The sequence below is a fragment of the Antennarius striatus genome, chromosome 15 (assembly GCF_040054535.1).
Source record: "Antennarius striatus isolate MH-2024 chromosome 15, ASM4005453v1, whole genome shotgun sequence".
In the NCBI taxonomy this organism is placed as follows: domain Eukaryota; kingdom Metazoa; phylum Chordata; class Actinopteri; order Lophiiformes; family Antennariidae; genus Antennarius; species Antennarius striatus.
In genome coordinates, this window is record NC_090790.1 from 7,476,258 (window position 1) to 7,489,662 (window position 13,405).

The following is a 13,405-nucleotide window of genomic DNA, read 5'->3' on the forward strand; positions in this document are numbered from 1 at the left end:
TTCAGTTAGGGTAAGGGAAACATTGTGTTTGCATGACTACTTTGCTTGCTTTGTATGAGTTTAGGTCTCAGTAGGCATAAATTACATTTGGAACTTCACTGTGTTTCATGGAGTTAATCTAAATTTACATTAAAGTTTGCGACACCCAGTTCATCAAAATGTGTAATTAAAAATCAAACAATCCTAAAATGTTTCCCTCTCTCCTTTGATGTTCTCAGCCAGACTAAATGTGATATTTTTGATTCTGAAACTTCACCAATCCTATGAAAATGAATGGCTGTAATGTAGGGTTTAAGAGCAACAACCAATAGGGAAATGCCATCTGTCAAAAGATCAATGGTGATGTCATCCCTTTGGAAAGGAGCGATGTTTGTGCTTGTAAAGTTGGCCCTAATTTGCTGAAATGAACCCAAAAATAGGATGTAGCACATTCAATGGTGACATCTCATTCCAGAACAGTGTCTTTGTTACTCAGGAAAAATCTATTACTTGACATGGCTGTTTACATCTTCTTTTCAACACTTCATCTCCAGTTTTTCACTGAGATTAATGTTCACATCCTCTCTTGAGGACATTTCTAAACCCAAGTTGTTTTTGAAATAACTGACACCAGCACAAAATGCAGACAAATCAAAAAATTTCTAGCTTAAATGTCCACATGATCCTTCATTTAATTCTGTTTTGCCACACTTGTGACAAAGTGCCAAAGCTGCTGCAGTAAAACTGAAAAACAGCACAAAAAACTTATTTTTGCATGACAAAATGTGACACATGAGCTATTAGAGCGAAGCCTTTCCATAAAAACACTCATTTTGATTAGGGATAAAAGATCCACTTTTCCCCAGCTGAAGGAGGAGGAGGTGAGCAGAGGAAGAAAAAGAACTCAACAGAATTGTTCCTAATGGTGCTGCACAAAGTAAACAGCTTTAATGCTGAAACCAAAAACCTGTTATTGGTTAATGATTGGATTGTTGACTACAAAGAGAAGGAAGTTGAAATGGACAGCATTTTCTGAGTGCTTTCTCAGCACAATTCTCTCATGTTTTTGCATCATAGTGCCCCAACATCTGTCTTTGTGCCATAATGGTTGGGAGGGTTTGCGTGTGTACATGTGTCCACATCTTAACTCAGTTTTACATCTGTGTGTGTTTTGTGTGTGGAGTTCTCTGATCCCTATTATTCCTTTATTCTTCTTTTGTTCCATAGTCCTTTTTCTTACAGAAACCCGATTTCCACCATGAAAATTAAAACATCAGGTATGAAAATGTAAGAAAATCAAATACCTGATATAATAGTTGATTTTTTTGAAATCAAATGGTTACATGGGGGGTAAAAATGATGGAATGTCAAAGCAATAGGTTAAGTGTTGACTAAATTTAAGTCAGTAAGATTTTTAGGTACTAAGACGTGATAATAATAAATAATTAAAATAAATTTGAACATATAGAATTGCACTGAGCAAATTCTATCAAGCAAATTCTATTTCCTAGTCACCAAATGGATCCAAACAAAAGGGAAGAAGCGTGTTGTTGTTGTTGTCGTCGCTGTTGTTGTTGTCAATTGAAGATGACCCTTTAATTTTTTTGCCATTTATTAATTTTCAAGAAACATTTTCGAAATTATATTGCATTGCACGAGTGTTTACATGATTTTTTTTTTGTTTGTTTTTGTTTGTTTTTATTTGTTTGGATGAAATAACCAGTTTTGTGGCTCAACACAACTGTCAACAAGGTACAGTCACTGTGTGGCTGAGGATGAGCTTTCACTTTGTCACATCTGTTGCTGAGAGCAGACAGTAACAAACTCATACATTTCTCTTGCATTTTATTAATGGAAAGTGTCACAGCAGTTTTCCATACATTTCCAGATTTTCTGCCAGCATCAGTCATATTTATGTCTTTCCTGCAATAACTTTCCCTCCATGTGGCATTTGGAAGTTGGGAAAAAGTTTAATTCAGATGAAAACCGTATTTGTTCCTTCTGTAAACAGAAAACTGGCAACAAATAGGCAGTCTTGTGATGAACCCTATAATGCTTGTTTCATTGGAAATCAAGCCACTCAGGTCTTAGTTTCACACCAAAACTGTTTTCTTCGTTTGAGGCAAGGTCGGGACAAACATCCAATAAATAAACATATTTGTACATTCAATCCAGAAAAGTCTGAACCCGACAGCACGGAAGAGTAGAATGTAGCTAGTGTTTCATGTCCTGGGATGATTTGTTGTATTTTTACCTACGAGAAGATGAATATAGGCTGTAATTACGGTCAAATCCATGGCTATATTAGCGTATGTTTCCATTAATGCTGACACAAAGTAAGCCGGTGCCCCTAAAGACAGGAATCGTGATTATGAATGTTGCTCTTTCTTATTTTTAGATTTTCTTACCGATGTTTAAACGCTTTTATGCTATTTTTTTTTTCCTTGAGTCTTGTCCTGTTCAGAGAGAGAAGTTTCAATGACAGAAAAATACTTTGGATGGTTTCTCTGCTGGGGTGCGAGCCATTTGAGAAATTTATCAAACTCTGGAGTGTCTGCCTGCATAGCTGGGAAATGAGGTCAAGCCTTCGCCACAGCTGCCGCCCGCAGAACACTAACAGATAACAGGCCTGCCTGTCAATATCCTCTCCCTGCCTCTTTCTCCGTCTGCTTGCCTAATTCCTCATTGAGACTTTTTGTTTTACAGCCTCAAGAGAGCAACGTCCTACAGTTGTCTTATAGTTGCGACAAATCGCATCTGTTGAGGGAATTCACAGCACTTGAACTTGATGTTAATGTTAATGACCCCCCTGAGCTGCAGACACACACACACACACACACACACACACACACACACACACTGTTGATGTATGTGAAGTTTAGAGACTTGATGATGGAGGAGTGCAGATAATGTTTCAGAAATGAAGTAGAGGTCAGTGGTTTGTGTTTCTGTAGATGTTTCACATTAAGAATGGGCTTAATGGAGGATATTGTGTGCGATTGGTTCCCTGATCTGATTTCCTGAGACATCCTGTCCCATCCCGAACAAACACCCTTTTCTTTTCTTTTTTCCTTCTATCTCCATATGAAACACAATGGTGTTTTAATGCGGTAGATTGATTTAGTGCATTTTGGATAACAGTGTTTTTGGCTTGATCAAGAAAACTTGTTGAATTTGCTAGAAGGAAATAATTTAATTGACAGTTATTTTTCTTTATAACACTGTTGTATTCTATCTTGGATCTATTGACATCTGCTTTATTTAATAATTTATTTATTTGGAAAGTTTGACATTGTATTTGTCGTCCCGATGTATAGACATCAAAATGTGAAACAGTCATAGACAGTACATCCATCCATTTTCAGAACCACTTCATCTGCTGTTGCGGGTCATGGGGAGCTGGAGCCCATCCCAGCTGACTAAGGGCGTGAGGCGGGGGAAACTCCGGACGCAACGCCATTGCACCATGGAGCTAGACAGTACATGTATGCCTAAAAATAAATGTAGAGTATTTTACGTACATTTCAAGTTACTTAGTTCTTTAATAATGAAATGTTCTTCATACAACATTTCAATGATCAATGTTACAATAAAATAAACACACACTTAGCAAAACGTCAGGGTCCTATTGGTACAAAGGTTTTTTTTTTAAAACAAGTTATGACGTAAATTGTAAGCAGTGATGAATGCGAATAGGATATAAGTGATCGTAGCTGTCATTTACAATACACTTTTGCTCACAGGGGCAGAACATTGTTTTAACGGTAGTGATTGTTTGTGCCCCACATGCCCCCCCAATGCTATCAAGGTTACAACCTCCAACTATAGACAATGGCTTAATTTGGGGGGGGTGTGTGCTAAATATTACATCCAAAGCATTGTTATTCTTCTAAATGTGTAATGGAAGAGTGAGATCAACCTTTTTGCTTAATTCATAGATGATAGTGTGGCTAAAAAGTGATGGTGATGTGGTTACAGAGGGGTATTGTTTTCTTTCAAACAGAACTACAACTTTTGATTTTCAGACATTGTGGCTTTTCCCAAAAGTTACATCATCTGATCAATGTTTCAGCCATATGATATAGTTTCAGTAATAAGATTTAAGATCAGGTTTCATTTCTCATCCTGACTCTCTCATTAACGTCAACATTATTATGTTGACATCAGAGTGAATTTGCAAAAACAGGATTACTTCCATGTGTAGAATCGTAAAAACCCAAGAAGCTGTGATGAATCGTCAGTACTTGCTTAGTATCAGTGAGTAATTTCATTGACTTGCAATGGTTCAAATGTGAGTCAGAACCAAATCATCCAATTTCAAAGGAATCATGAGTCATGAAATTTAAAGCTGCAGGAAGGAAGTCGAGTAAGGCCACAGTAATGCACCAAGAAATAAGTGAATTGAAACACAAATTCTTATTGGTTTCTATATAGTATTTTAAATGAAACTGAATGAAGTCAGGCTCATAATTTGTTGAAAATTTAATCCAATTGTAAATAATTTTTTTCCCTTTGCTGTGTCTCATCAGGAGCCTTCATCGTCTGCTGGACACCCGGCCTAGTCCTGCTCCTCCTCGACGTCTTCTGCGCCAGCTGCAATGTCCTAACCTATGAAAAGTTCTTCCTGCTTCTCGCTGAGTTCAACTCAGCCATGAACCCCATCATCTACTCCTACCGCGACAAGGAGATGAGTGCTACCTTCCGGCAGATACTGTGCTGTCAGAGGCAAGAGAACGTCAACGGTACAGCAGCAGAGGGATCTGACCGTTCGGCGTCGTCCATCAACCACACGGTGCTGAGTGGCGGCATACATCATCACCACCACAATGAACACTCAGTGGTTTAAAAAATACCTGGAGATCTGAGATTAATTCAACTGCATGGAAGAGTTAATCTCTTTTGGAAGTCTGACTAAAAGAAGGTAAATGGAACCATGGGAAGTTCAAGATGGACTGCGAACATGATATGAACTAAGGATGGCAACTAGATGACATTGAGGATGAAGATCAGAAGAGGCAGTGGAGACAATAATGAGGTCATACTTATGAAGAAAGATGACTTTCTGTGTGGAGGAAGAAGAAAAGACGAATCAAAACTATGAGTTCATTGGTCAGCTGTTTATTTGTTAGTTGTTTTCTATTTGTTTTAAATGTGCTGTGGCCAGCGCTGATATGAACTATTTAAATATAATCTGTGAAGTGAAGTGAAGTGAAGTGAAGTGAAGTGAAGGTAATGCCAGTACAACCCATCTTTATACTCCAATCCTCTCTAAACTTCCTCCTCTTCTTCAGGAAAGGTGTCACGACATCATTCTAACACCTAACATACAGACTCATTCAAATTAGTGGCATTTTTTTCAATCTGAATCCAGATTTAAAACACCAAGGTTTAAAATCTTGATATATTTGAATCAGTTTTGAGGTCATAATGAATCACTTAAAGTTACTTATGGCCAATTGCTATAACTAAAATAACCTTCAGGATGCATTTATCTAGAATCTAAAAACTAAAATATTTATTTAACACCCTGGTAATGCTTACATAAATTACTACATAATTGCCGATGAAAAGCATGTGTTTTAACTAACCAGACCCTAATCTCCTCATCTGCAGCAAACTTCTAATTTATCTTTTCAGAGACTTTAAAATTTAATTCTGAAGTGATTCATTATTTCACCACTCCTCCTCGCCAGCTAAAAAAACAAAAAAAACAAAACCAAAGAAAAACATTTTGTTAAGGAATCCCAAAAGTCTCTTCTGTTATCCAGTGTAGATACCCAAAATGTCTGGGATCCGTGGAATCCCTGAGTTGTTTCCCTCAACGGAATTGGAGACAAATTGTTCTTGGGATTGACCCTAAAAGCAGAGGAGGATATTAGTTGCGTTAGAGCAGACTCTGTGTCATGGAGACAAAGGTGAAGGTCATGTCTGGTGAATGTTAACAGCCTCCATATCATGACAGAAAATGTGATGAATTGTCTGCTTCACATGGATGTATTGAGTATCCACGAGGCTGACTGAAGAAGTTTAAAAATATAAACTTTTTTTTTTTTTTTTGCCCCCTGTTGGTGCAAGTTTGATCTCTGCAACAAAAAAATGTAGAAATTAATTGAAAATAAATAAATTGTCGGAAATAATTGAATTGGGAAAAACAAATGGGACATTCATTTACTCATACAGCATCTTATCTGCCTTGCTGGAGCCTATCCTAGCTGGCTACAGGCGAGAGCCGGGGTATTTCCCACACGCGGCGCCAGCACATCGGGTCACACATGGAACGTCTCATAACCTACATAACATGACGTTTTAGCCTGACAAAAAAAAAAAAGGACTTCAATGACAAATTGCCTGAATTTATACTTTAAAAAAAACAATCAAACAAACAAAAAAAAAGCTTTTAGCTCTTAGCATTAGCAAACACTGACCATGACTATTAATATCAAATGATTACACTGCCGTTTGGACACCCAATATTCTGACCAGATAAATAATAAATGCAGAATATGCCCTTAGTTAAATTAGCAATCAGTGTAATCATTAACATCAGCAAGGTAATATGTAGATAGTGTTATTATTTGTCACCATCTTGTTTTAGCTGTTTAAAAGACTGATTTGCTACTCCACCTTGAACACACAGGGAAGTGATGGTAGTGATAATAGTAGGAATAATTACACCTCATCCAGAAACAGATATAAATGTTTCAACCAAGACTTAAGGCTGCACCGCTTTGCAGACAAAAACATCTTCTTTTACATGAAACTTAATCACGTGTATACACGTGTTTTTGCTGTGTCAGTATTATTTGTAATATGAAGTAAAACAGATAACAACCCATGTTTTTATCTTTGAATGACATTTTCACATACATTATACATACGGTATACACATTTCCTGATTCCTCTTTTGTTGACCTTCGTCATTACATTGTTCAACTCCCCATCCTGGAGTAAACCATGAACTGCCTGATCACATTTATTTGAGCATAATATATAGTCTTATTATATTTATGCTGTATGGGCTTGTTCTTTATTTGCACTGCTCCATCTGATCACATCTCCATGATGGAATAATTTGTCTTATTAATTTGGTTATTAACAACTTTTGCTTGCATTTGAGCCTACCAGAGAATTGTCATCGGAAAGAAGCATAGAATCGTTGAGAGCTACATGGTCTTATCAAACAGTTTGACGGAAAGTATGTTTGGTTTGGTCTTAAACTGAGGGGTTTTCCACCAACTTGTGTTTGTAGCTTGTCAATATTAAATTTCCCATGTGTAGAATTCAAGTGGAAACTGGCATGAACCAAATAATAGTCACATTGATGTTTTCATCATACTGTCATATTTTTGCGGTCCAAACCAAATACAGATGTTCAACGTCAGAGTGGGTGACGTTAAGGGTGCCACAGAATGCTACACATTTCACATCTCATACAAAACCTGATGGTAACCACATAGCAGGGTTGTTTTTTGATGTTTACCATAAATCTACGGTGCATTTTCTTAGTTTTTACTTGCAGGGGCACTGACCATACAGATGATTAAATGTGTAACTTATGTGGAGCAGAGTTAAGCCAACGCAGTGTTAAATGGTTTGATAGTACTTCCTCGAGTCCACTCCCAAACTTCTACTGATAATGGGAGCTGAAAGACCAGCAGTGTCACAACATGAATTGTTAAAGTGTACTTTCCAAAAGTGAATCAAAAACACCCTTTATGTTCAAGAATTGTGTCTAAAGCTCTCATCAGTTGAGACACAAATGAAAACAGTCAAATATTTTTGTCTGTTTTTTTGACTGATACACAAACGACCCCTGAAACACAAACAACTCCTGTTTGTGCGTCATCGGTTCTTTGTCAAAGTGGCCAAAATATTTACCAGGCAACAGAATTTTACTTTATAGACAGAAATTTATTTTATTGTTTTCTTGTTCAGTGTACCTATGCTATTCAGACTGGAGTGTGCCTGTTATCAGTTTCCATTGTGTTTTGAGGCATTTTGTCCCAAAGCTGTGCCTTCCCACTGTCAATATAAAGAATTCCACAACACTCTAACACAACGGTGTTAGAGACTGTTTCATTGACAAATTAACTCTCGGTTTAAATGAACTTGTACTACTATAAGTAGCAGCAGTGCCACTCATTGTTCCAAACGTTGTCAGTCTATGGCTTTGGGCACAAGTTTATTCAGGTTACATTACAAACCAACTAAACTGTTGTGTGTCTTTCTTTGCTGGTGTGTAGTTCTTTTCACACTGTTGTAAGTATTTGTGTACAGTCTGTATGTATATAAATATTATTCAGAGTTAATCACCAAAGGGAAAGTGTTTTTGTGTATGTAAATTTAACTGTGTTATACTCCAAATGTCCAAATGTACTGTAGTGTTTATGGTTGCAATATCGTGATCTCTCTGAATTGTGATGATAATTAATGATTTCCTTGTAGACATTATTACAGTTATTAACCTTTTTGCAACCCAGAACTTGACATTTATGTGTGCAGTGCCTTCAAGTTCTCCTCCTTAAAGAATAAATTCAAACCGGGCTAAGGAGCAGTGTTTTAGCGCACCCTCTGCTTGAAAGCTTCGCGCGTGTTCCACCACAAACGACACCCACGCCACACTGATGCTGAGCATGCTCCATAGCCAATGGTGATGTCACAGCATCCTGGAGAGCATAAGTTTAATATCAGAGTTAGAGCATTATTTTATTTTAGGAAAATGTCTCAAGAGATTTTCAAGCTGAAAAATGCATCCTAAAAAAGGCCGAACTGGCAGGAATTCATGAATGACTGAAAAAATAGCATCATTTAAACTAAATGGTAATTATGATGAGGGTGAAATAAAATTATTAGTTTATTTAAGTAGATAAGGAAGACTATACACATTAAACACCTGCATCCATTACATCCCTTATCAGCGTGACTGGATGGACTTCAGTGAACCACACAGCTCATGACTGTTGCTTTTTAAAAATGCTAGTTTAGTACTAAAAACAATAATCTGAAATGCAGAAAGACTGATATAATTTACAGAGCAATCTTCTCGAATTTTTGTTTTTTCAAAGTGAAACATTGATTTTTGAAAATGTAGTATGTAGTATGAAATAAAAAACAAAACAAAAGCAAAATGTACCAGTGGTTAATCGAAAATATTAAGTATGTATAACACAGACACAAATGTGATACTCACACACACACACAAACACACATGCAATGACTGTTGACCCAGAGTCATTGTGATAACCAAGAAACAATAAAAACAATTTAAAAAAAAAGATTATTGATCCCAGCTCAACTGGCACTACTGAGTATTTTAAGGGTACTTCATTGCTGCTATTGCCACTCTGTTAGCCACCAATGCCTGTGCTTTCAAAACATAAAGGGCAAGGACTGTAAATGTACACTTCAATTTTTTAGTTAATAGACTTACTAATCAGTAATCCTTGAGACTGTTCACACACTTCAGACAGCCTTGAATGATTAAAGAACTGTGTGTGTGTGTTATCGTGTTTTAGGAGGATTTGTGTTGACCTACAGTTAACAATTGACACAGATGTTCCCAACAATTGTGTTATGTCTGTGCTGAGATATGTCACACTTGATAAGCTCTGAAGGAAAACAAAATTAAGTCTTCATTTCTAAACCGAAATCGTTTTATTTTTGAGAGTTTCTAGATCAAACATTTTATAGTCTATTTAACTTTAAAAAAAAAGGCGAGGGATCTCTGTTTGCATTTGAAAAACAGTATAGTATATGGTGGAAGAAAGGTGTGATTTAGCAGAAAATAAAATGTCTTGTTGAAAAGACTCAACAATATTATATAACTCCTTCACACACAGCAGTGTGTTTTGTGTTTGTATTTAATAGCAGTAATATTCCCTGGCAGAAAACATGTGTTACCTGTGTTACATTGCTTTACCTATGTTTAAAACACTGATTGGTTGAAGCACTGCTTCAATCTGGTGAGATTTTTTTCACCTCATGAAAGCTTCTCAAAATGTATGGATAATCCTAATTATCACCTCATAAATCTCTTTTCTGTGTGCTGAGGAAAATAAGAAACCCTGACAAACTTTATTTCGGCCACCTGGTGGTGAGCATTACTTTGCATTCAGCTGTTAACACCTGAGCATTAACAAATATTTACCCCGAAGAGGGGAAATGATGTTGTGACCACTTCCAATCTTACTGGTCATAACCAGGACACGGCCTACATTTGCAAGCAACACATGAAACTGGGATACATTAAACTATCTGGGTTTCAGGTAAGCATGAAACTCTTTATTCTTCTTGACTTTCTAATAAATTGTGTCACACTTGTGAATGCCTATCAGTAGTTGTATGTTATCAATACAACTACTGACAGTTGGGGAGTAAAATGAAAATATATACAGTATGCATGTTTTTATACAAGAATCAAGTTATATTTCATGGTATTGTTACATTGCACTAACTTCTTTTCTTGGTGTTAGTTTTTAAAGTCAGAGTTTGGGATTGTTATGTTTTCAGTAACAATGTGTGCTTGCTTAGTGTATTTACTGTAATTTGTTTACTGTGTTTTATGTAGAAAGACGACTGATGTCTGATAAAGCATCATCATCATCATCATCATCATCAAAGATATTTTAGAATATAGTCAACAAAAACTTGAACCATGAAATAATGTAGATGTCATATCAAGCAGAGAAAGCATGGTGTGTGTGTGTATGTGTGTTTTATGCGTGTTTAACACACAGAACCCATATGCACACACACACACACACGCACGAACGCACACACGCACACACACACACATACAGTGCTACAGTCTGTAGTGTGTGGTATGAATTAAGCAGGAGTCCAAACACAAACACTGCAGCCAAAAGTTTGTTTTATAGGACAGAATGTCCTCCCCTTTTCTCTCTCTCTGTCGCTCTCCCGCTCTGTGTGTGTGTGTGTGTGTATGTGTGTGTGTGTGTGTGTGTATGTCTGTCTTTCTGTCTGTTTGTGTGTGTGTGCGTGTGTGTGTGTGTATGTCTGTCTTTCTGTCTGTTTGTGTGTGTGTGCATGTATGTGTGAGATGCACCCTCCCTTATGTTTATTGTTCCACATCATTGGAGTGTTGGCTTCCAGTTGACTGATATACGTCTCCCTTCTTCCTGTTGCTACACGAATGAGCCAATCAGAGCTGATGCAGCCACACAGGAAGTTCCTCTACGCTGTCGCTGAGTGACGAGGATGTTGTATCTGCATTGCAACGTCAATAAAGACACTTTCCATGGTTCCCTACGTGGTTTGCTGACTGACAAATATGGCCCCTTGGTCAAATGTCCTACCACATGTGTGGCAGATAGATTTGAGCTGATGAGTGTATTCCTGTTTTCAGTTTGATGTATGATGCATGGAAAAGTTAGCAAGATAATAAAAACAGAGCTGTGTTCATGACAGGACAGCCAGAAGTCGCGTGACCTCGGATGACAAAAGTTTCAACACATGAAATGGATCCAGTTTGCTCTGAAAAATTGTCAGATTTTAGAGCCAAAGGAGATCATGACATAATGGGAAGGGATTTTTCATTCCAAAATCAATTTCCAAACACTGAAAATTGTGATTTGAGTTGAAGGAAGGTTTTAGAGTTTTAGAGATAACCTTTTGTTTAGATAATGGACAAGCAGCTAATTCACTGTGAACGGGGTTTATATTCCCATATTTGCAGCTGAATTTATGCTACCTATTAACTAAAACTGTAGCATTAAACCAAAAGGAGGCCAAAAGGAAGATATAAATTGAACAGGAGAGTAAAGATTCCTTCTCGTAAACCATATCATCCATATCATAGAGACATTAAAGTACAGATGGCAATATGGACTCTCAAATAGAGAATAGAACGCAGACAGAGAATCCTGTAGGAAGTGCAGGGAAAGATGTGCAGGAGCATGTAGAAGTAAAATGGTCTAATCCGCAGTTTAGATGAAGAAGAGGGATGACTAGTCCAGGCTGAACTCCCTGCTGCCTAGTTTAAACAGTTTACATCTCGCATCCCCATAAAGCATGCCCACGCATGCACGCACGCACACACACACACAGGCACGCACGCACGCAGGCAGGCAGGCACGCACGCACGCACACACACACACACACACACACACACAATGTCCTCCATAAATTAAGGCACACACTTTCACAAAAATGAGAGGGACCCATGGATATAAGGACACATCACTCACCAAAAAAAAACAATGTTATGTTTAATGTAAATACCAATAACTTTGTAACAATCATGTATAATAGGCTATACTTGTTGAATTTGCATCCATTGATTCCTCTCTGACCCCTCTAGTGGTGTATGGTAGAACTACACCTAAGAAGCTGCTACAGTGGATTGGGGTGGATGCCTGTATGGGTATGGTTAAATAAATTGGGAGCAAGAGCTTAGGGACTCGGAGACAGGAGGGTAAAATTCCCTTGTGTCCTTCTAGTTGTAATAACCAACATTTTAGAGTTTGAAGTCAATCAACTTGGTAATTTTTCATCTTCTACAGGCATTCTTTATTTCTATGTTTGCCTTGGCCACAACCTTTATGTCAAGTGTGGGTGGCCCACAAATAACACTTATGTAGTTTTGAGGCACATGTCATTTGCTGTGGGTATGTTTGTGGATTTGTCTCTATCCCTTTACTACACCAGAAAATAGATGCTTTGGTAGAGTTGCTGCCTCCCTTTTATTTTCAGAGCCGCTCTTGCAGGACTTACATGGTGTGAATGATGTTGACACAATGGAAGACCAGCATTTTGAACTCTCCACCCGACACGTGAAAAAAATACCCTTCACCATAGTAGAGGAGTAAATACTTCCTGTGCATGCTCTGTTAATTACAATTAATGGTAATTGCATTTAATTGTAATGGTACATTAACATGTAAACGTGAAAGTGCCACTGCCCCCTACTGTAGCAGATGTGCAATTACATTTTATTCTGGTAAATCAATGACAAAGTCAAGGCTAGTTTTGCATGTTCCTTGGGAATACATGCGCCTCCCAAGCACCTCATTGCAGCCCCCATTTGGAGGGCACACCACACTATTTGACAATCAGTGGTCTAGCATATTAAACATCTTAAACAATTAAAACAAAACAATTGAAATTTAGTTTGAGAATTGTCTCAGATTTTCTCAATTTTCTGTTCGGACAAAATTTCTACCTGTGCACAAGAAATAAAATGGGTTCATTATCGTTGTATTTAGTGATATTAAATTTCCCTGATGGACGCACTATGAAGTTTTGGCATCCAGAATCAAAGAATAAGCAGCAGAATTAGCAGAGTATGTCATTCCAAATTAGCATAGGAATCAAAAATCAATTTATGGAATCTCAAATCAACTTTATCCAGATAAAATATTTAATTGATTTTTAATTTATCAGCACATAAGATTCATGCACATCTTTT

General features: G+C 37.4%; 1 protein-coding gene across 1 annotated transcript in view; it reads left to right on the forward strand.

Annotated features, from left to right (window-relative positions):
- lpar1 (lysophosphatidic acid receptor 1) overlaps positions 1–8,288 on the forward strand; it is a 34,160-nt gene extending 25,872 nt beyond the window's left edge. Inside the window, exon 3 of the mRNA XM_068335280.1 lies at positions 4,509–8,288. Coding sequence (XP_068191381.1) covers positions 4,509–4,825 — 317 coding nt within the window. The 3' untranslated portion in view covers positions 4,826–8,288. The remainder of the gene's footprint in view (positions 1–4,508) is intronic.
- The last annotated feature ends 5,117 nt before the right edge of the window (positions 8,289–13,405 follow it).